Source organism: Balaenoptera ricei, chromosome 1 (assembly GCF_028023285.1).
Source record: "Balaenoptera ricei isolate mBalRic1 chromosome 1, mBalRic1.hap2, whole genome shotgun sequence".
NCBI classification, from domain to species: domain Eukaryota; kingdom Metazoa; phylum Chordata; class Mammalia; order Artiodactyla; family Balaenopteridae; genus Balaenoptera; species Balaenoptera ricei.
In genome coordinates, this window is record NC_082639.1 from 64333301 (window position 1) to 64356526 (window position 23226).

The following is a 23226-nucleotide window of genomic DNA, read 5'->3' on the forward strand; positions in this document are numbered from 1 at the left end:
AGTCTCCTTAGTAAATATTCAAAGGATACCTAATTCCTATATTCCTGAAATTGTTTCAAAGCATAGGAAAAAGGAAAGTGTCTTAAGACGAACCACTGTCCTGATATCAATACCTCAAAAAGCAGGCACCAAAAGAAAACAATACAACCTCACTCATTATTACAGAGGGTAAAATCTTAAAATAAGTATTAGCTATCCCAACTGAGTGATTCCCATTCAAACAAAAACACACAATGACTAAGGTCTGTTTTAAAAATGCAAGCATGGTTCGAAGTAACAAGATATATTGATTTAATTCATTACCTTAGTATACTAGAAAAAAAAATGAAGACTCTCAATAGAATCTGAAAAGGTATGTAATAATGTTCAACAAATACTTGTGCTTTATATTTAATCCAACATCTCAGTACTAAGATACTTTCTTAACATGATGAAGAGTACCTACCAGAAAGTTTGCAATATCATATTTCAAGATGAAATAATAGTGGTATTTGGATCAAAGTCAGAAATAATACAAGAATTACAAGAATACCCATTTACCACTAATATTATTCTCGAATTTGAAATCTACTCAAGAAAACAAGAAAAATAGGAAAAAGTATGATTGTTGAAAAGGAAAAGTGATCATTTTCTAAAGAATACTTTGACAATCTAACAGAATAAACTGAAAAATCATTTCAAATAACAAGATAGTGACTAAAAAAAATCAACACACTCTTTTATAAAAATACTAGTCTGAAATTATAATTTAAAAAAATTTCAAGTCTCAACATAAAATAATTGTTTTTATGTTTTATATATTATTTTTGGAATAATCTTAAATGTGCAAGAGCTACGTGAATAATACTACACAACCTCAGTGAAAATCATAGAAATAACTGAATAAATAGAAATATATACAAAGGTCCTTAAGCAAATGACTCAACATTATAACATGTCTATTCTCCCATAATCACTTTCTAAATACAGTGCCATTAAAATAAATATCTTTTAATATACAAAATGATTTTAAACTTCATTTGAATAAATAAAACACAAAAATAGCCAATAATAATGAAAATTGGTTTGCCTTATCAAAAATCAACATCATATAGCTAAAATATTAAAATGATGTTGTTTTCGAATAAGTAGATACAAGGAGATTATCATACGAGATAAATGTACTATTTTAAATACCTGGTAGAATAATAATTAACAAATGGTGTTGGAATAATTTACTATATATAAAAATATAAAGTTTTTTTTCTTTTCCTCTAAAATTAATTATTTTTTAAAAAAAATTGAAGTACAGTTGATTTATAATATTATGTTAGTCTAAGGTGTAGATCATAGTGATTCAGTATTTTTGCAGATTATACTTCATTATAGGTTATTAGAAGATAATGGGTGTAATTCCCTGTGCTAAATAGTATATCTTTATTGCTTATCTATTTTATATATAGTAGTCTGTATCTGTTAATCCCATACCCCTAATTTGTCCCTCTCCCTTTCCCTCTCCCGTCTGTTAACCACAAATTTGTCTTTTATATGGTGAGTCTGTTTCTGTTTTCATATACTTCAATTTCTATTATTTTTCAGATTTCACATATAAGTGATATCATATAATATTTGTATTTCTCTGTCTGACTTAGTTCACTAAACATAATAGTCTCTAGGTCCATCCACATTGCTGCAAATGGCAGTATTTCATTCAAATATGTAGTTTTATCCTTACTACAACCCCAAACTAAAATAACTTCCAAGTGGAATGATATTTAAAAGTAAAAATATAAAAACATAAAAATGTCAGAATAAAATGACTCATCTTTTTATAAGCCTAGAGTTGTAAAGAACATTTTTTAGCATCCTATAAAGAATAGACACCCCAAATACTCACTGGTTTGACCACATTAGAATTAAAGTTTTCTGAACAGCAAAAGACACTATAGATAAAACTAATACACAAATGATAAACTGGAAAAAACATATGATAAGAGAAAATTTCACTGAAATTGTCCCTTCCAAGTTAAATGGAGTAAAATTCTATATAGCAAGTCCATACCAATAGAACAATGAACAAAGAATATGAACAAATAAAGAAAAAGAAAATAAACAAAAGCAAGTACAGAATAAAAGTGGTCAACATAAAAAAGTTATCTTTTATTAATGATAAGTATGATGTAAATTAAATCTGCATGTTTCTTAATAAAACTATGTTAGCTTATTTGTTTAGACATTTCCAAAGGAGTTTAAGTTTTACAAATCAAAATCATTTAACTTTTACACATTTTTAAAATCCATTATCAAATTGTGACATGATAAGAGGGAAGAGCAAATGAACCATGGGATGTCATTTAGAAGGGAAAATTAATAACTTGGAGCATAATGGAAAGAGAAATTACAGTAATAGGTCAGGAGCTTACCAGGAAGGGGGCCTACAGCATATTTATTTTATTTCTAGGCAAGGAGAAGGATAAGCAAAAGGACAGCTATCTGGAAATGTGCAATAGGGATATGGTTTCAGAAGCACAGAATGAAAACCATGATCATGCCAGAAAACCTGTCTTAAAAAAGAGTGGCAAAGTGCCTACAGTCTGGAAAATGAGGCAGGACAGAAGGACATAAATTTGGCCAGTTTTCTTCCTGTTATAAAATCAGTCTTCACCTCTTAGTCAGTTGCCCAAAAAGACTGAGAAACTTTGAATACCGAAGAGAACTAAGCTGAAGGGTATCAGGTAGATTTCCAGTCTCTGCATGAAATAATTCAGGCAGGAATACTCCTTGTAGTCCTTGGAAATGTAGACACAATATCTGTATACACAGAGTAGAAGGTAACTTCCACATTGTGTATTTTAACAAAAAAAGTTCTGTGGTTACAGTGCCAGTTGTCCTCTAACTGGTTCTAAAAGGTCAGGATAGCATGCAGATATATGAGTGTTCTGGGTGAACAGCTGAGATGGAACTATGATTACAAAAAACATATGTTTTGGGGCTTCCCTGGTGGCACAGTGGTTGAGAATCTGCCTGCCAATCCAGGGGACACGGGTTCGAGCCCTGGTCTGGGAAGATCCCACATGCCGCGGAGCAACTAGGCCCGTGAGCCACAACTACTGAGCCTGCGCGTCTGGAGCCTGCGCTCCGCAACAAGAGAGGCCAACGATAGTGAGAGGCCCGCGCACCGCGATAAAGAGTGGCCCCCGCTTGCCGCAACTAGAGAAAGCCCTCGCACAGAAACGAAGACCCAACATAGCAATCAATCAATCAATCAATCAATCTTTAAAAAAAAAACAAAAAAAACAAAAAAACATATGTTTCAATAAAGGAAAAATGGACACTTCATTGAATAATATTAAGAATAAAGGAATTTTTACTTACATTTGTATTTATATTTGTCTTGTGACCCCTAGGAGAGAGTCAGTGTATCGTATGTTACTGATATTACAGCTCTTAGGTATGTGCATGGGACCAACAGAATTGATTTTGCAAGATGTTAAAAGATGCCAGGAAAGTTACTATCTGGCATAATTTATAAGTATCTCCCTTATAATTTTTTCCTAATTTCTATCTATCTCAGGTTTAAGTCACGTAATTTTCCTTTATTCACCTCAATTCACAAAGTATTTGTTGAAAGGTACTATGAGCCCTTCATAGCTCCTGTCCCTGTGCCTTTCCCACATGTGTTATGCTATAAAATAAGCTGTCTGCTCAATTCTCTCATTTTCCTAGTGATCTCTCTGTTGACCTTGGCAACCCTCACAGTTTAACAACTCAGATTATGTATTAATCTAGCATCCACTTGCTGCTTTTTAAAAATAATTCTGAAAGTGCTTGGTTGTAAAAATTTTCTTATCCATATCTATGGAGTCAAGCATAATATATGGTGTCACAGGTTTTTCCAGAAAGGAGATACCAAGACAGTAAAGTGTGCAAAAGGTTTATTGGGAAGTAATACTCTTTAAAGGAAAACGGAGGAAGTGGATTAAGCAGGGAGAGTCAAAGTTTCTGCCAACCGACCAGGAGCTCTGAAGCAAAGTCTGTCTCTATCTGAAGGTCCAACAATGAGCAGTAATGGCCAGGCCCTTGTAACACTGCCTTACTCGGTAATTGCCTGAAGGCTGCCTAGAGAATAGTGTGACCTCGACTTGAAAGCAGAGGTGGACCCTGAACAATCTAACAGCTGGAGCTGTCAGCTAGCCGCACTCCTTGCATCTGAGCAGCCACAAATGGTGTCTAATATTACCCCTGCATGCCTCTGTCCTAATCTTATTCATTTAGCTCCAAGTTTTCTCCTTTCAGCCTCAGTAAAATCTTTGATTAAAGGGGACAGGCTTTACTTATTTTATTTTTACTGCCAGTGACAAGCAGGGGATGTGATATTTAGAAAGCACCTAGTAAAATCTGCAAAATTTTATTAAATGGATAAAGTTAGCCCATTATGTGTTGATTAAGTCAAAAAGCTACAGCTTCACTTCTAAGTCATCATTTTTGCTTCTTTGGACCCCAAAACATAGGTGAATTAAACTTAAATTAAATTACCCTTAGCCCCTGCTAGTCCTTAGAGACTCTTCTGATAAATATCTCATACTTCTACCTGACCCTAAAAGCCATTATTTCCCATAAGTCTTAATACTCAGGACAACTCCAACTTCTTTCATCAGACCCTTAGATGTAGGCAACTGACTAAACTGGATTTGAATTTGTATACTCCTTTCAATTCCATACTTTATATAATCAGTCCCTACCTAGTAAGTTATTCCTATTTCTTTCCCCTCTCCCTACAAGTTCCGGCATAGGAATTGCTTTATGGCAATCTTTAAGGCCTTAGAATTTGTTAGTGCTAAGGACATTCTGAATATTCAAAAAGTACCCATTTGAAATGAACTGTATTGCTGATGGGGCCTGAAAATGACTGTTAGGCAATAACAAAGAGCATGTAAGAATGTCATTACAAAGCTTTTTTCTTAAGACTTTCATAAGTTGGTACAACATCCCAGAAACTCATTGATAATAAAGGTCAGTTTCCAGTGTAAGGAAAGACTCTTCACAAAACACTGAAATTTAAAAAATGAAATATCTATCCGTAAGTTTCTTTTTAACTCTCCACATAATAAAATAAGGTGACCCATTCCACATCTCCTGAATCTGATATGAGATCAACCCTCGCAATATTTTCTTAGTATCACCTACTGTTAAACTAAACAGAGAAGAGGGCAAAAGTCATTTCATTATTTTTTGGCTTCTAAAATTATGGAGCTGATTATTCTTTCTCCCTGCCCCCCTATTTACCTGAATTCAAAGTAGGCACAAAAAACCCCAAACTCAAATATAATAAGTTACTTGGATTTGTAAAATTAAAATTAGCACAACTTCACCCTGCCATTCAAGCTGTGCTCCACACAACTCCAGGGAATGTCATCCACACAGACTGATATAAATGCACTCATGCAACGTGCAAAGCAGCAGCCCTGAGTAAGGTAGAGTTGTCTCGTTCCTCTCTTACTCACATAGGCCATGTGATTATAAATCATTACATTTTTTTAATAGTAAAAAGAGCACTATACCCCACTAAAAGATATACGGATGGCAAGTAAACATCTGAAAAGATGTCATCACATGTCATTAAGGAATTGCAAATTAAAGCAACAATGAGATATTATTGCATACCTATTAGAATGGCCAAAACCTACTTACACTGACAATACCAAATGGTGAAAATGTGGAGCAACAAGAACCTCATTCATTGCTACTGGGAATGCAAAATGGTACAACCACTTTGGAAGACAGTTTTGCAGGTTTTCTTCAAAACTAAGCATCCTCCTACCATAAAACCCAGCAATCAGGCATCCTTGTATTTATCCAAACAAGTTGAAAATTTATGTGCACACAAAAACCTGTACATGGCTGTTTATACCCACTTTGTTCATAATTGCTAAAATTTGTAAGTAACCAAGATGTCCTTCAATAGGTGAATGGATAAATAAATTGTTGTACCTCCAGACAATGGAATATTCTTTAGTTCTAAAAAGCAATGAGTTATTAAACCATGAAAAGACATGGAGGAAACTTAAATGCATATTACTAAGTGAAAGAAGCCAGTCTAAAAAGGCTACACATGCTATATACTATATTATTCCAACTACATGACATTCTGGAAAAGGAAAAACTATGGAGACAGTAAAAATATTATAGGTTGCCAAGGGTTAGGGGAAAATAAGGATGAATAGGCAGAACACAGAGGATTTTTAGGGCAGTGAAACTATTCTGTATAATATTGTAATGGTGGATATGTCATTACATATTTGTCAAAACCCATAGAAGGTACAACACCAAGAGTGAACCCTAATGTAAACTGGACTTTGGGTGATAAAGCTGTGTCAATGTAGGTTCATTGATTGTAATAAATATACCACTGTGGTACAGGATGTGGATAATGGATACTGTATATATGTGGGGACAGGGAGTAACATGGAGACTCTCTATACTTTCTGCTAATTTTGCTGTGAACCTAAAAGTGCTCTAAAAAGAATGTTTATTAACTAAGAAAAGAGAATTGTTAATGTGGAATATAACACAAAATAGAGGTTCCTGAAGGCAATATTTCTATATTTATGTTATAAAAAATGGAGATAAAATGTTTTTATCCACAATGCAAAATCTTTGTTTTTATTATATAAATAAAACATGATTTCTGATTAGAAAGAATATATAAAATTGTCAGAAAGAAAGGAATAATCACCTAACATTCTACCACTTAAATAACCACTATTAACAGATTGATGATTGTGATTTTCATGTATTTTTAATGCATATGTGGTACAATTAAAAAGTTACTTTATATTTTTTAACCCTTATTAAAAATTATAATATGTTAAAAGACAAATAATTCCTCAGGTATGTATGTATGTGTGTATATATATATATACACACACACACCTTTAAGAAAATGTATTTAATACATTGGAAAGGGTTCACAGGAGGATTATCTTCGAGTATATTTTGATCTATTTTGTTTTACAAAAATGGTATTCAACATGGAATGTATATTGTTCCATCCATATTAGTTATGAGAAAAATGAATCTTTGGAACCAAAGGAAAATCAATAAAAATATCCTAGAATTCAACCAAATCATCAGTTCTAAAGCAAATCTTACTTTAGTATAGATGACTGCCATATTATATTATGTTTCCAGGAACTATAGAATGCCATAAAGGAGAACAAGATGTGAACATTCAATGTGCTAGAAGTGGTTCAATGTAAGAAATCTCTTCCAGAGAAATCGATTAGCTTGCCCTATGGATCTTTTTCCTCATTCTGTTGATAACTAGGGAGAACATTTGCACCCTCTCCAGAAGATGAGTCAAGATAAAGGGTGTGAAATTCCAATATTAATGCTTCAAGGCAAGAGGGTGTTGCTCAAGTCCTAAGAAAAAATTAGATCATGATTCTAGGAGGTGAGCTGTCAAAGAAGACAGAGATCCACAACACATAGATTTGTTCTATCTTTCCATGAGGTTATAACAGTAAGGGTTCCTGGCCATCACTCTTTCTTACCTCTTAGGTGCTTTCTTTCCTTCCTAACAACATATGACTAAAGCAGCTTAAGGAAGTTTCAAATATGAGGGTGTGGAGGCAAGAGGAAAGAGGGCAACTAATCTTCTCTGAGATAAATATATGGCAAATTTCCTTCCCCTGCTCTTAATCTCTGTCCTTTTGGCTATAATGAGTGTGACTTTCTTTCATACTATATCCCTTCTAAAATTCATGTTTGCAATATAGGAAATAACTATTCAAGATAAAAAAGCATGGGTAACAAAGAATATATCATTGTCTAGCCCAGGTTACTAAAATATTGCAATGGAATTCTAGACCAAATCCTCAGTTAGGAACTGCTTTGTTTGCTATTACTCCCAGTACATATATTTTCCTTGGTAACTTTTGAGTAAAAGGATTGACTGTGCAAAAGCAGATTTCAAATAGCCTTGGGTACCCCAGCAAAACCCATCATAAGAGTATCTAGATTTCCCTAAAATCCCACATAATAATATACAAATGTCCCTAAAGCTTGATCTAATTGACCACCATAATTCTGTATTTATGTCAGCCTATTCAATAACAGAAGAAAAACCACCCTCTGACCAATATATGTAAGCCATGGATAAATAATATCTCTAGCAATTGTTTTAGATCCTCAGTGTCTTCTACTCCAATCCAGTTTTTTATCAGATTCTTTCATCATGGCTTCTACCTTTTGGTTCTGTATATCATTTACAGTTTATTTTTGCACCATTAACTCTGGATGTTTATATGGACTTCTGGCTTTGCACCACAGCATTTCCTAAGTGAATGTGACTTGAACTCACACCTCTGGTTCTTTCCATTTTAGGTTACTATTAATATCGGAAATTTTAAGCCCTTGGGAGACCAAGCACGTTTCATCCCCAAACAGGAGCAGATTCAGACAATGATTGCTTTCTCTAATTACTGAAACTCGAATTCCATTCTTGATTAACGCTTTCCATTACTTTGCTCACAGTATCTTTTTCTAATGCACTCCCAGTATTAAATGCTGATATTTTCTCAACCCCTTCCCTTTCCCTACTACCTAACTCTTTTAATGTTTTCTGGATCCTAGGTTCTCTTAGGTATTCTATGGTATTAACTGTTCTCACTATAGCTTCTAATAAACCAAGCTCCAAGTCACTAAAGACTAGACATGTGAGTAGTAAAAATAATAAAATAATAATATATCAACTGAGTGAGCTGAAGAGAAGACTAAAAATGAAGCTAGCAGAAGATGGAGTGACAATTATATATAGAAGAAATAGATTCACAGATGAATCTTACAATGAAAAATTATTTCAGTTACTATAAGAAAGTAAGCTTTGAAGACAACTTCATAACGTTGTATGAATGGTAGTTATAAACAATGAAAAAAGCATAGGAAAATGTACATATTTATAGACTATGAAAGAATAGTTTTTAATAAATGACATTAGTAGTGATGTGGTTAGTAGAATTACTAATATCAAAGAGCTTTAGAAAACTCCTTATAATTAATATATTTTAGCAAAAGATTTATAACATTCAAAATACTTCCAAAGTCTTGAAATGGTATATTATATGTAACTTCATAAGTATTAAATAATATAATGTTTATAATATATATTATTCCTATCTATGTATATATAATATTCACTTGCCATAACACAACATATATACAAATATACATATATATGGATATGTATATATACATCTACATTTGTATATGGGTGTTGGCTATCAGTATATCCAAATTGGTTATCAGTATACAACATACCCATATCCAACTTGGATATCAGTATACATCAGTGAAAGTCTTCTCTATAGAAAGCATATAAAAAGCAGGTGACATGCCTGAAATCAACACGTTTATATTCTACAAAGAGGGCCAAAAGACGCTTCACATAAACTTTATAGAGCATACTATCATCTGGAGCAAATTAATACAGTTGGCACTGCGTGCTAATGAGGAAAAAGTTTTGAATAGGATACATTTGCCTTGTAAACCTAGGTTTTTATTCAATGGATAAACTTTGGTGGGATTTAAGGGCCTGAGGACATTACTGTACTATATCTAGGACACGTGTCCTCAATTACATTGAAATCAGACTAATGTCAGTTTGGACAGTTTGTATTCCCTTCTAATTATGTTAATGTAATGGAAACATTTGTAGCTCAGGCTATTCAGGTACAGGTGCAAATATGAAGGAGTTTACAGACAAACACAGTGCTTTATAAATTACAAAAAGTTCATTCCAGTTAATTATACTATAATGCCGAGTTTTCATTTTTACCATTACCTAATGGTAAAAGCAAAACAAAATTCTAAAAATAAAAAAGCACAAACTTTAGAGTCAGATGATCTTGAGTTAAGTCCTAGCAAAGTCACTTAACTGTTTGGCTTTTGGTAAGTTAATCAACCCCTATGAGCCTTAGTTTCCCTAATCATAAAAAAAGAGGTAAAAATACCTATCTTACAGTATTGTGAAGAATAAATTACATACCACATGCAAAATATCTGACACAGTGCCTGGTACATAGCATGTACTCAATAAATATAACTTTCTTTCTATTTTTATTGTGTCCTTAAAGCAATACATGATTTTGCACAAAATACTGAGTGAATATTATACTATATGTACAATTATCAGCCTTTAATAAACTAAATATTTATGTTTTCAGCTACTGAGAATATATTTTATATTACTATTAATAACTACTTCCAATAATTAATAAGAGAAAACACATATATAAAGCATAAATTATAAAATGGTTCTGTTAAGAGTGATTAATACACCACAAAAATTACATTTATACTATATTATATGAATTTTATCACATCAAGAAAATCTCAAGCATAATATTAACAAGATAATAGAAGATATTTAAAAGAGATTAAAGAAATTATTACGAATGCAATATAAACTATAACTATAGTGTCTTAAAAATATTTCAAAGAAAAGTAATAAAATAATTATACTTACATGTTTCCAACGTGCAAGCTTTTCTGTTATATTGGTTCCAGGCTGAAAAAAGAGATCCTTAAAGAGCTTATCTTCAAATCCTTTGTGTTTGTAAATCCATTTTTTTTCACTTTTACTAATAGTTTTTTCCTGATGTTTTTTATATAAGAACAAGTGGCTGAATATAAGGGGGGGGGGGAGGGAGGGAGAACTGTTGTTTAGTTTTTTTGCAAAAAAAAAAAAAGGAAGAAAACTACTTATGAGTTCACTTATATCTTAGAAAACATAGTGGTAAACTTAATGTAATATTTGTTTTCATATTATTACTATATAAAACGAGGCATTAGGGCTGGCTCATCAACATTCATCAAGGGATGAATGAGTGCTGAGAAATCTCTGGGGACATGAATGTACAAACAATTCTGTAACTACATCTGGCTATGCATTTTATAATATAATGTCAGAGAGAACATGACTAAATTATCTATAGAAATATGTTAACCAATATAAATTCTTTTTATCTTTCTTCTCCAGTGAAGAAATAACTTCTTATTTCCACCTAGGAAAACTACTTTACAGCAGTACTGTCCAAGAGAATATAATGTATGCCATAAAATAACTTAAAATTTTCTATTAGCCACACTAAAAAAAAGTAAAAAGAAATAGGTGAGATTAATTTTAATACATTTGACCCTTGAACAACACAAGTGTGAACTGCATGAGTTCACTTATATATGAATTATTTTCAATAAAAATAGTACTATACTATCTGTGGTTGGTTGAATCCACCACACTGTGGAACCCGCAAGTACACAGGGACAAGTATAAAGGACTAGAGCATCTACAGATTTTGGTATCTGCAGCAGGTCCTGGAACCAATCTCTTGCAGATAGCAAGCGATGACTGTATTATGTTTTATTTAACCTAATGTATTCAAAATATTACTAGATAAATGGCATCAACAAACTAATTTCACAATAGTAAAATACTAAATGTTAGCTCTGTAAGATCAAAAACAAGGGAAGGATAACATCTCTCACCCAATCTATTCAACATTGTACTCGAAGTCCTACTCAGTCCAATAAGGCAATAAGAAGAAAATCATATACCAATATAATCTTTGAATACAGATGCAAAAATTCTAAATACTAATAAAAAGAATCCAGCAGTGTAAGCAAAGAATAACAAGACTATGACCAAGTATTACAAAGCTCATTACATAAACAATTTAATGAAGAGAAAAATGTAAGAGTATATAAATGGATGCAGAAAGGCACTGGATAAAATTCAGCAGCCAATCTTTACTTTAAACTTTTTGTAAGAGAGGATATCAAAGTAAACTAATTCAATATCATGGAGACAGATTACCAAAAACCAATAATATTCATTATATGTGATGAAAGAGCAAAATCATTTGAATTAAAACGATGAAACAGGTAGGAAGTTTACTGTTACCATTATTATTAAATAGCAAAAGAAAAACAAAATTGACCAAGGAAAGCAATTTTTCCATTTCTCAGATTTTTAAAGTGGGCTCCGTCTATTCATTCCTTCATTCAAATATTTTCACTGATGATCTACAAATTAGTTAGGGTAAAATATATTAAGAGAATAAAACTTATAATGGTTCAAATAAGACAGAATTTTACTTTTCTCACATGCAGTCTACACTGGTGGAGCAGCACTGCTCTATAAAATAATTCAATCTTGCCTCACCATACTCAAAGACACTGTCGTTAACCCACATGACTAATGCATTCCAGCCCATGGGAAGGGAAAGGCATGAAAACAAAGGGGGTACAATTACCATTTAAGTATTTGAAGCAGCAGTTGTGGTCATTAATTCTGTTCACTTACAAATCTAACAAAAATATAGTCAGATGAACATACTTAGCTGCAAGTAAAATTGGTTAACAAAATCTCTAGTAGTTACTCAACTGCTGAAAGAAAAGAGAAGAATGGATTTTCAAGGAAAAAGTAGTATTTTGAAAATGACCATTATGTGCTCTGTGAAGAGAAGAAAGTCTGTAATACCATGAAGGTTATATTCTCTAATAAGTAGAGTTAGATAATACAGAAATAAAACACTAAATATATAATAAGTGAATTGCTTTTCACATAGGCTGGATTGGGATAGTATTGTTAAGAGGAAACAAGTTATAGTGAGAATCTCAGAAAAACATTCTAGTAAAGCAAATGACAAGTACAAAAGGCCAGGTGGAAGTGTGCTTAGTGAGGCAAGAACACACTTGGCATGTCTGAAGAACAGGAAGGTCACTGGGATGGACAGTCATTGCAGAGTTTTAAGCAGAAGAGTGGCTTTGAGATCAGAGAAGATCAAGATGGTGAAGTAGGAGGATGTGGAAATAACTTCCCCCCAACGAACACATCAAAAATACATCTACATGTGGAACAATCCTCACTGAAAAGTAAGCAGAGACTGGAAGAAATATCCCTGTACAACCAAAGCTGTGAGAAAGATCCCCACAGAATCAGGTAGGAAGGAAGAGATGTGATCAGGTCAGGACCTGTGCCCCTGGGAGGAGACTCAGAGGAAAAGAGATACTACACAGGTGGAGACCCTCCCTGGGGAATGAGAAGTTCGAGCCATATATTGAGCACCCCAGCCCTGGGGTCCAACACTGGGAAGACAAGCCCACTTGTCTGGTTCCAGGGCCGGTGGGACTAACAGCAGGGCTGTGGGAAGCCTGCTTGTGAGGAGTATGCACAAACTCCCTTGCTCCCGAAACAGTGCAGAGGGGGTGGACTGAGACTGCAGGGTGGCTGGCTGATTTCCTGGAACCGCCCTGGCTTGTGTACCAACCTAAGGAGAGTGGTCACTCATGATGCAGCTCCACACTGGGGAGAGGGCTCTGTGGCTGAGGGACAAAGGACACTCAGACACAACGCAGCAACTGAGCGGAGCAGGGGCAACCATTACTGGTGCTCACACAGGCAGTGCATTGGAAGCAGTCCAGGTCCCTGCCAAGGCCGGACCACCAGAGCTTGTGCCCCAACTCACACCAAGCCCACGTGCTAGCCACTCTTGCCCCATCATTGCTTCCCTCTGGGGTGAGACTGCCGGTGCTGGGATTGGGAAGAGCAAACATTTAATGGGAACAGACAGAGCCAGCTTGAACATGACCCCCAGGGCTTCTGCTCCAGCAGCTTGGGACATGCCCCCTCCCCCAACAGGGTGGTGACAGCCACTGAGCAGAGGAAAAGCCCCAGCTCACACATGGCTCTGGACCTAGCCACTCCTTCTCCAGCCCCACCTCCTACTAAGGTGATAGCTGCAAGCACACCTTGAGGAAAGATGTGACTAGTATTGTCAGATCTAGTTCTCCCATCAAGGCCATTGGGCACACACAGACTGTAGAGAAATGCTTCCACACAAGGACATTCTTTCAGGACTGCAATAAGTTACTGTTTCACCTAATTTCATAGAGACAGAGAAAGTTAAGCAAAATGAGAAGATAGAGGAATTTTGTTTCAATTGAAAAGGCAAGAGAAAACCCCTGAAAAACAACCAATGAAACAGAAAGAAATAATTTACCAGATAAAGAGTTCAAAGCATTAGTAATAAGAATGCTAAATGAATTAGAGAAAATTATAGATTAATAAAGTGCAAATTTTAACAAGGAACTAGAAATATAAAAAAGAACCAATCAGAACTGGAGAATACAGTAAGTGAAATGAAAAACAAACTAAAAGAAAAACCAACATTTGCATTATAGGGATCTGAGAAAAAGAGAGAAGAGGGTTGAAAGTGTATTTGATGAAATTATGACTGAAAACTTCCGAAACATGAAGAAGGAAATAGATATCCAGGTACAGTAAGCACAGAGGGTCCCAAACAAGATGAACCCAAACAGACCCACAACAGGACATATTATAATTAAAATGACAAAAGTTAAAGAGAGAATTCTAAAGGTAGCAAGACAAAAACAAAGCATCATATACAAGGGAACCCTCAAAAATCAGCTGGTAGCCTCATAAGGCTATCAGCTGATTTTTATGCAGAAAAATTACAGGCCAGAAGGGAGTAGCATGATATATTCAAAATGCTGAAAGGGAAAAACTGCAACCTAGGACACACTACCCAGCATGATTATCATTTAGAATTGGAAAGATAACTTCTCAGACAAGCAAAAACAAAAAGAGTTCATTAATACTAAACCTACCCTAAAAGAAATGTTAAAGAATCTTTTCTAAGTGGAAAAGAAAAGGCTATAACAAGAGGAAAGAATCTATAAAGGAAAAATCTCACTAGTTAAGGCAAATACATAGTAAAGGATGAAAATCAACCACTTAAATAAGCAAGTACAAATATTTAAAAACAAAAAATTGTAAAATCAACTATCACTACAATAATCAGTAAAGGATACACATGAAGATGTAATACATGACATCAAAAACAATATGTGTGGGAGGGGAGTAAAAAGTGTAGATATTTTAGAATGTGTTTGAATTTAAAGGACTACCCATTTAAAACAAATAGATATAGTTACAGGTCAACATATATGAACCCCATGGTAACCATAAATCAAAAATCTACAATAGATACACAAAAACTAGAAAGAAACACAACATTCAATTAAAGAAAATCATCAATTCACAGGGAAGAAACTAATAGAAGAAGAAAACAACAGAGAAGAACTACAAAAGCAACCAGAAAATAAGTGATAAAATGGCAATAAGTACATACCTATCAATAGTTACTTTAGATGTCAATGGACTAAATGCTCCAATCAAAAGACATAAGATAGCTGACTGAATTAAAAAACAAGACCTATCTATAGAAAAAGTAGAACAAATTGAGACCACAGTTAGCAGAAAAAGTAGAAAAAGAAGAATAAAATGATCCCAAAGTTAGAAGAAGGAAGAAAATAATAAAGATTAGAGAGGAAATATATGAAATAGAGAACAGGAAAACAATAGAAAATGTAACCAACCTAAGAGTTGGTTCTTTGAAAAGATAAACAAAATTACAAAGCTTTAGTTAGACTAAGGAAAAAAAAAAAGAGAGAAATGACCCAAATTGACAAAATTGTAAATGAAAAATGAGACATTACAATTTATACCACAGAGACATGACAGATCATAAGAGACCATTATGAACAACTATATGCCAACAAACTGGACAACTTAGAAGAAATTGAAAAATTATTAGAAACACAACTACTCGAAACAAATTAGGAATAAACAGAAAGTCTGAATAGACCAATTACCAATAAGGAGATCAAATCAGTAATAAAAAGTCTCCCAATGAAGAGAAGCCCAGGACCAGATGGCATCACTGGTGAATTTTATCAAACATTTAAAGAATTAGCACAAATTATTCTTAAACTCTCCCAAAAAATCAAAGAGGAGGAAACACTCCCAGACTCATTTTATGAGGCCAGCATTACTCTGATACCAAAGCCAGATAAGGACACTAACAGAAAAGAAAACTACGATTCAATCCATGTTGAATATAGGTGCAAAAAGTCTCAATAAAACATTAGCAAACTGAATTTAGCAGCACAGTTAAAGATCCTTCACCATGATCAAGTGGGATTTATACATAGGATGCAAAGAAGGTTCAACATATGCAAATAAATGTGATCCATTACATAAATAGAATGAAAGAAAAAAATCATATGATCATCTCAAGAGATGCAGAAAAAGCATTTGACAAAATTCAACTTCTGTTCATGATAAAAACTCTCAACAAATTAGGTATAGAAGGAATATAACACAATAAAGGCAATATATAATAAGCACTCAGCTATCATCATACTCAATCATGAAAAGCTGAAATAGTTTCCTCTAGAATCAGGAGTAAGACAAGGGTGCCCACTCTCACCACTCCAATTCAACATAGAACTGGAAGTCCTTGCCAGAGCAATCAGGCAAGAAAATGAGAGAAAAGAAATAAAAGAAAACATAGGAAAATGTAGGAAAAGAAGTAAAATTATCTCTATTTGCAGATGACATGATTTTATATACAGAAAATCTTAAAGACTCCATTAAAAAAACTGTTAGGTATAATTGAAAAAGTCAGTACAACTGTAGGATAGAAAATTAACACTCAAAAATCAGTAATGTTTCTACCACTATCGACGATATGGAAAAGAAATAGAGAAAAAAGTCCCATTTAAAATAGCATCAAAAACAATAAAATATCAGGACTAAACTTAACTAAGGAGGTGAAAGATTTCTACTCTGAAAACAACAAAATATTAATGAAAGAAACTGAAGACACAAATAAATAGAAAAGTATCCTATGTTCATAGATTGGGAAAATGAATATTGTTAAAATGTCAGTACATCCAGAAGCCATCTACAGATTCAATGAAATCCCTATCAAGATTCCAATGGCATTTTTCATAGAAGTAGGAAAAAATCCTAATATTTATATGGAGCCACTATATACCCAAAATAGCCAAAGCAATCCTGAGAAAGAAGAACAGTGGAGGCATTACACTCCCTGATTTCAAACTATACTACAAAGTCATAGTAATTAAAACAGTATTGTATTGACATAAAAACAAGCCCATATATCAACGAAACAGAATAAGGAGCACAGAAATAAAACCGTGCATATATGCATCAATTAATTTATGACAAAGGAGCCAAGAATCAACAATGGGAAAAGGACAGTCCCTTCAATAAACAGCATTGAGAAAACCAAACAGCAACATGCAAAAGAATGAAACTGCTCCACTATCTTACAGCATACACAAAAATTAACTCAAAATGGATTAAAGACTTAAATGTAAGACATGAAACCATGAAACTCCTTGGAAGTAGACATAGGAAAAATTTCATTGGCATGGTTCTTGGCAATGATTTTTTGGATATGACACCTGTAGTACAAGCAACAAAATCAAAAGTAAACAAGTGGAACTACATCAAATTAAAAAGCTTCTGCACAGCAAAAGAAATAAGCAACAAGATGAAAAGACAAGCTACAGAATGTGAAAAAATATCTGTAAGCCTTATATCTGATAAGGGGTTAATATCCAAAATATATAAAGAACTCATAGAACTCAAAAACAAACAAAAAAATGAATAATCAAATTTAAAAATGGGTAAAAGACCTGAACAGATATTTTTGCGAAGAAGAATTCCACATGGCCAACAGACACAAGAAAAGATGCTTAACATCACTAATCATCAGGGAAATGCAAATCAAAACCACAATGCAGTATCACCTCATACCTGTTACAATGGCCATCATCAAAAAGACAACAGACAACAAATGCTGCCAAGGATGCAGAAGGCAAGGAAGCCTTGTGCACTGTTGGTGGGATTGTAAGCTGATATAGCCACTATAAAGAACCGTATGAAGAATCCTCAAAATATTAAAAGCAGAACTACGACATGACTCAGCAGTTTCACTTCTGAACATATATCCAAACCAACCCCCCACAAAAAAGCACCAACTCAAAATTATATCTAAACCCCAGACATGCCTTATAAGAAATACTAAAGGAAGTTCTTCAGGTCGAAAGCAAGTGACCTCAAACAGTAATTTAAATCCACAAAAAAAATAAAGAGTGCTGGTAAAAAATTGTGTAATTATAAAACAATATAAATTCAAATTTCTACTCATTTCTTCTCTTAACTAATTTAAAAAACAATTGTATAATATAATATTTAGATAATTGTATTTTTGTCTAAAACATGTATAAATGTAATGTATTTGACAATAATAGCACAAGACAGCAGGTGGAAGCAAAGCTGTTTTGGAGTAATAAAATAATACTAGATGGTAACTTAAATCCACAGGAAAAAATGAAAAGAACTAGAAATATGATAAATAGTACTGTCAATGTAACAAACTCAATGAATATATACTTGTTCTTCTTTTTTGCCTTGGCTCCTTTAAAGGACATAACACTTTATAAAGTGATAATTATAATAATATAGTTTTGGGTTTGTAACATATATATATGTAATATGTATAACATTAATAGCACAAAAAGTTGGAAGAGGTGATAAACATATACAGAAGTAACATTTTTATATCTCACTAGACTTGTCACTATATACCTGAAATAAATAAGTTCAGACGTATATTCTAAGCCCTAGAAAAAACACCAAGAAAATAACTAAAATTATACAATTAAAACATCATGAAAGAAATTTAAATGTTACACTATACAATATTTACTCAATACAACAAAAGTAGTATAGGAGTATGAAAGGAACAAAAAGATATGAGACACATCTGTGAATGATGTTAATATTTAGGTTTATCTTAAATTATCTTATGTTTTTGATCTCTTAGATTATTAAATTTACATGGCTCCTATTTTAAATATAATTTTACTTTTTAATACATTTTTCTTTTTTAAAAAAATTTCTTATTTAATGACTTATTTTTATAATGACATGAGGTAGATCCATAGATTGAGAAGAGGTAAAAATCATTTCCACAGCCTGTTAATATTAAAACACAGTTCCCTTTTCATCAGAGTTATTTATTCATTTACTCTTTCATTTATTGCTCAAACACTTATTCAAAATGCACTGCTCTAGACTCTGGGAATATGTTATAAAATTCCAGAGTTTCTGGTCTTATAGAACTTACATTGGAGGAAATTCTTGGCAGTAGATTCTCTTTTTCCTTATAATATGAATTATAAGGGAAAAATCTTAAAAAGTAAGTTTTAAAAAGATCACTTATTTCAGCTCAAAAACATTTGCTTAATATTTCTATTCCATTTTAATTTTACTTGAGTATATCTAAGTAATTTTCCAATTAGGAACTGTCTTCTTATTGACTACTGGCCAGAGGACCTGAATCATCTGGTCTCCTTAAAAATTAAAAACTCTCATTAGAAAATAGAAAATAATTCATGTGTTTAAAAAAATGTGGGTTGGTTGTAAAACTTAGGTTTGCCTCTGACATATGGGTTCATTAATCCATCAAGATTCTTCTTGGACAGTGTGAGACAGTCTAGATCTTAAGAAGTCAAGGAAACTTGGGGTGGGTGGTTGTCCACAGAAGTATTCACATTGACTCTAATTTTCTAAGATTAAAGGCTAAAATGTGAAAATAAAAAAGTTATGGTATATGCCAGAGTTTAACTTGGAGGTCATGAACCCAGTGAAATTTTAAGCACATTTTATTTGGGTATGCATGTATAGATTACACTGGAAATAATGCCTATAACTTTCATCAGATTTTCAAAGGAATCTGTGACCCGCCCCCCCACCAAAATTTAAACCTTGGAACAGACATTAAAATAAATAAGAATGTTCTAAAAGAGTAGAGGAATCAAAGTAAATAACAATAAAAAGGATAAGAAAAAGCAAGTCTCAAACATTTAAAATGCATAACGAGTCAGCAGGATGACAAGGAAGAAGCCCTGGGCCCCCACTTCCCCCCAACAAACACACCAATTCAGCAACAATTCAGGGACAAATTCCTATTGTGAGAAATCCACAAGCTGATTGAAAGGCTCATGCATCCTGGTGAACATGAAACTAGGCTCACCAAAGCAAGTAGGGAGATTCAGGACATCCTTTCTTCAGAATCCCTACCCCTGGCACTGCACAATATGATCAAGAAGAGAACTCCTAGCTCCCAGCTTCTTCGAGGGGAGGGAAAGAGCTAGTTCACATGTCCAGTGTCCCCAACTTTTCTGAGGGACCCCTTCAAAGGGTTGGCTTCTCTCTTGCCATTCTCAGAGCTTTGATAGTCTGACACAGTCTAGCCACCTGGAGGAGAATGGAGACAGATGCTTGGGTTGGTAGATGCCATAATTCCTTTCCCCTGGCTCACCACTGAGTAAGTCGACAGAAACCACAGTTGCCTACAATGCCACAATTTTTCTTGGGGCTGCCCAAAGTACTGGCTTCTGACTTGCTAATAGTCAAGTGCTGATAGACCTGGAATAACCTAGCTTCCTGGGGACTAGTGAGAATAGAGATGGAGATCTGGGTTGGCAGTCACCATATCCCTTGCTCCCAGTTCAGCACAGAGCAAGTAGACAAAATGTCTAGCTCTCAGTGTCTCCCTGAGCAGGTGTGGAAACACTTAAATGCCCATCAACAGCAGAATGGATAAATAAAATGTGACATATGCCTAAAATAGAATATTATTTAGGCTTAAAAAAGAAGCAAATTTTGCAATATGCAGCAACATGGATGAATCTTGAGGACATTATGTTAAGTAAATAAACTGGTCACAGAAAGACAAATACTGAATGATTCCACTTACATGATTCACTCTGTCCTTTTATAACTCTGGAAAATTGGAATCATACATTAAGGAATACTATAATGACTTGAAACCTGATGACTAGAAAGCTAACATAAGGCCCCATAAATAGTTTCTAAAATGAAGACATATAGTCGCCAGATCCAATGCTCCTCCCCACTGAACAAAGATCCAGAAGAAATGTTAGGAAAAGAAATTGTGATTCTTTTCTATGGGATTAAATAACAACACAAATTATTAGATTAATTACTAATTTATAATTCAACACAGGTATTATTAATAATAAAATTATAGGATGATTGTTTAAAAGTTAAGTTTGACCTCTTATAGTTTGCTGTTAGTTACCTGGCTTCATCAGGTATATCAAATTATTAAAAAATAATCATTATAGTCAGTAAAACAAAAATAGTCATCATCTTTAGAACACTTATATCTCAAAAGATGATATTATAAAGAGAAGTTAATACAGGAGCAATGATAAATGATTATAATTTTCCAGATAACTTTTACAGTGGTTGAGAGAAAAAATATAGATAGATGTTAAAAGTATGCATAGAAATATTAGTAGTTGACACAGCCTTTAAATACTTCCTCCAACCACATTCACCCATGTGTCTCATTACATTAAATAAACTTTACTTAATGATAAGATTCTCATCTAGAAAGTATGAAGCAAATTTTAATAAGGTCTTCTTTATTATACTTATTAGCAATAGTCATATTACTAGCAGAAGTAATACAGTAACAGCTATTATATTCATAATATTAATATTACATAGTATGACAATTACTACTACTAGTAATAAAATGATAAAAATAGAAATTTATATATCCATTTATATGGCAACTAAAATTCCAGAAATTGCTTCTAAGTACATAATAATGAATATGCATAAATATATGTTTATGGCTTTTTATCCCTATAATTTTTATAATTTGGAGAAAATAAAAACAACATTAATGTCCAACAGGAAAGCTCACCTAAGTAGAATATATCCATTTAAAAGAATACATCCAGCTATTAAAAATTCTTATACAATAACATTTAACACTACAGAAAATAAAAACAAGCATGTTAGATAATAAGAGGTATAAATACAATCATTTTTGTAAAAATTATATACATATATATACATTTAAAGAAATACACACACAGATTATCAGTCTTTACCATTCCTTCTCCTTACGCACCATTGCCTAACACCCATCTACACATTTGGTTGTACATTTTTCCCTTCCGCACATGGATACAAACTTTTGCCCTTGCTTTTTATAAACACTGGATTTTGCTATATATATTTCTTTGTAACTTGCTTTTCTCTTAATAATCACTGAAATCTCTGTTAAATAGATTTTAGAACTAATGTTATTTTTAACAACTGTAGAGTATTTTATACTATCTCTGAATCATAAACTTTCAACAAAGGATACATAAGTTTTTCTAGGGTTTTTTTTTTACTACAAATAACACAATCTCTCTCCCAGCTTGCCCCTCACAACTCTCTCCTCTCCCATCTCCCTCCCTCTCTCTCTCACACACACACATACACACACACACTTTATCTTTCAAGTAGAAATTTCAAGAAGTGTTATTGCTGATGTGAGAGTGCATTAGTCAAAATTCAACAGAGAAACAGAACAAATATACGGCGAAGAGAGAGAGAGATTTTAAGGAATTGGTCCGTGCAATAACGGGAGCTGACAACTTTAAAATCTGTAAAGCAGGTCAGCAGGCTGGAAATTCAGGGAAGAGCCGATGCTGCAGTCTTGAGTCCAGAATCTGCAGGCTGGAAACTCAGGCAGGGCTTCTACCTTGCAGTCTAGAAACAAAATGTTTCACCTGGAAATTGCAGTCTTTGTTCTTAAGGGCTTCAGCTAACGAGATGAAACCCATCCACAACATGAATGGTAATCATCACTCAAAGTCTACTGATTTAACTGTTAATCACATCTAAAAAATACCTTTACAGCAATATCTAGACCAGTGTTTAACCAAACAACTGGGCATCATAGTCTAGCCAAATTGAGACATAAAATTAACCATCATGGGGAAGGGGGCAGGGACAATGAATAGGCAGAACAGAGATGATTTTTAGGGCAGAGAAAATACTCTGTATGACACCATAATGATAGATACATGTTATTATACATTTGTCTAAACATATACAATGTACAACACCAAGTATGTACCATATGGACTTTGGGTGATTATGATCTGTCAATGTTAGGTTCATCCTTAAATCCTCATAAGAAACATTATCACAATTTTTAAGCTTTGTCAATCTGTTAGGAAAAAAATGGTATCTCATTGCTTCTTTAATTTGCATATCTTTGACTATTAATGAGATTAATAATCTTTTCATATTTATGTTGGTAACTTACATTTCTTTTATGAGCTGTCTGTTCACATCTTCTGCCCATTTTTTTTAATCTGAGTTGTTTTTCTTTGTCCTACTATTTATATAAGCTCTTTATATGTTAACATTTTCTGATTTATCCTGACACATTCTTTTTTGTTATTTTTTTT

The 23226-nt window shown here is 33.4% G+C and overlaps 1 protein-coding gene across 1 annotated transcript in view; it reads right to left on the reverse strand.

The window, feature by feature from the left end:
• The window catches only part of LRRIQ3 (leucine rich repeats and IQ motif containing 3), a 225305-nt gene that overhangs the window by 104162 nt on the left and 97917 nt on the right, over window positions 1-23226 (reverse strand). The window contains exon 5 of the mRNA XM_059899348.1: window positions 10505-10661. Within this exon, the coding sequence (XP_059755331.1) occupies window positions 10505-10661 (157 nt within the window). The remainder of the gene's footprint in view (window positions 1-10504; window positions 10662-23226) is intronic.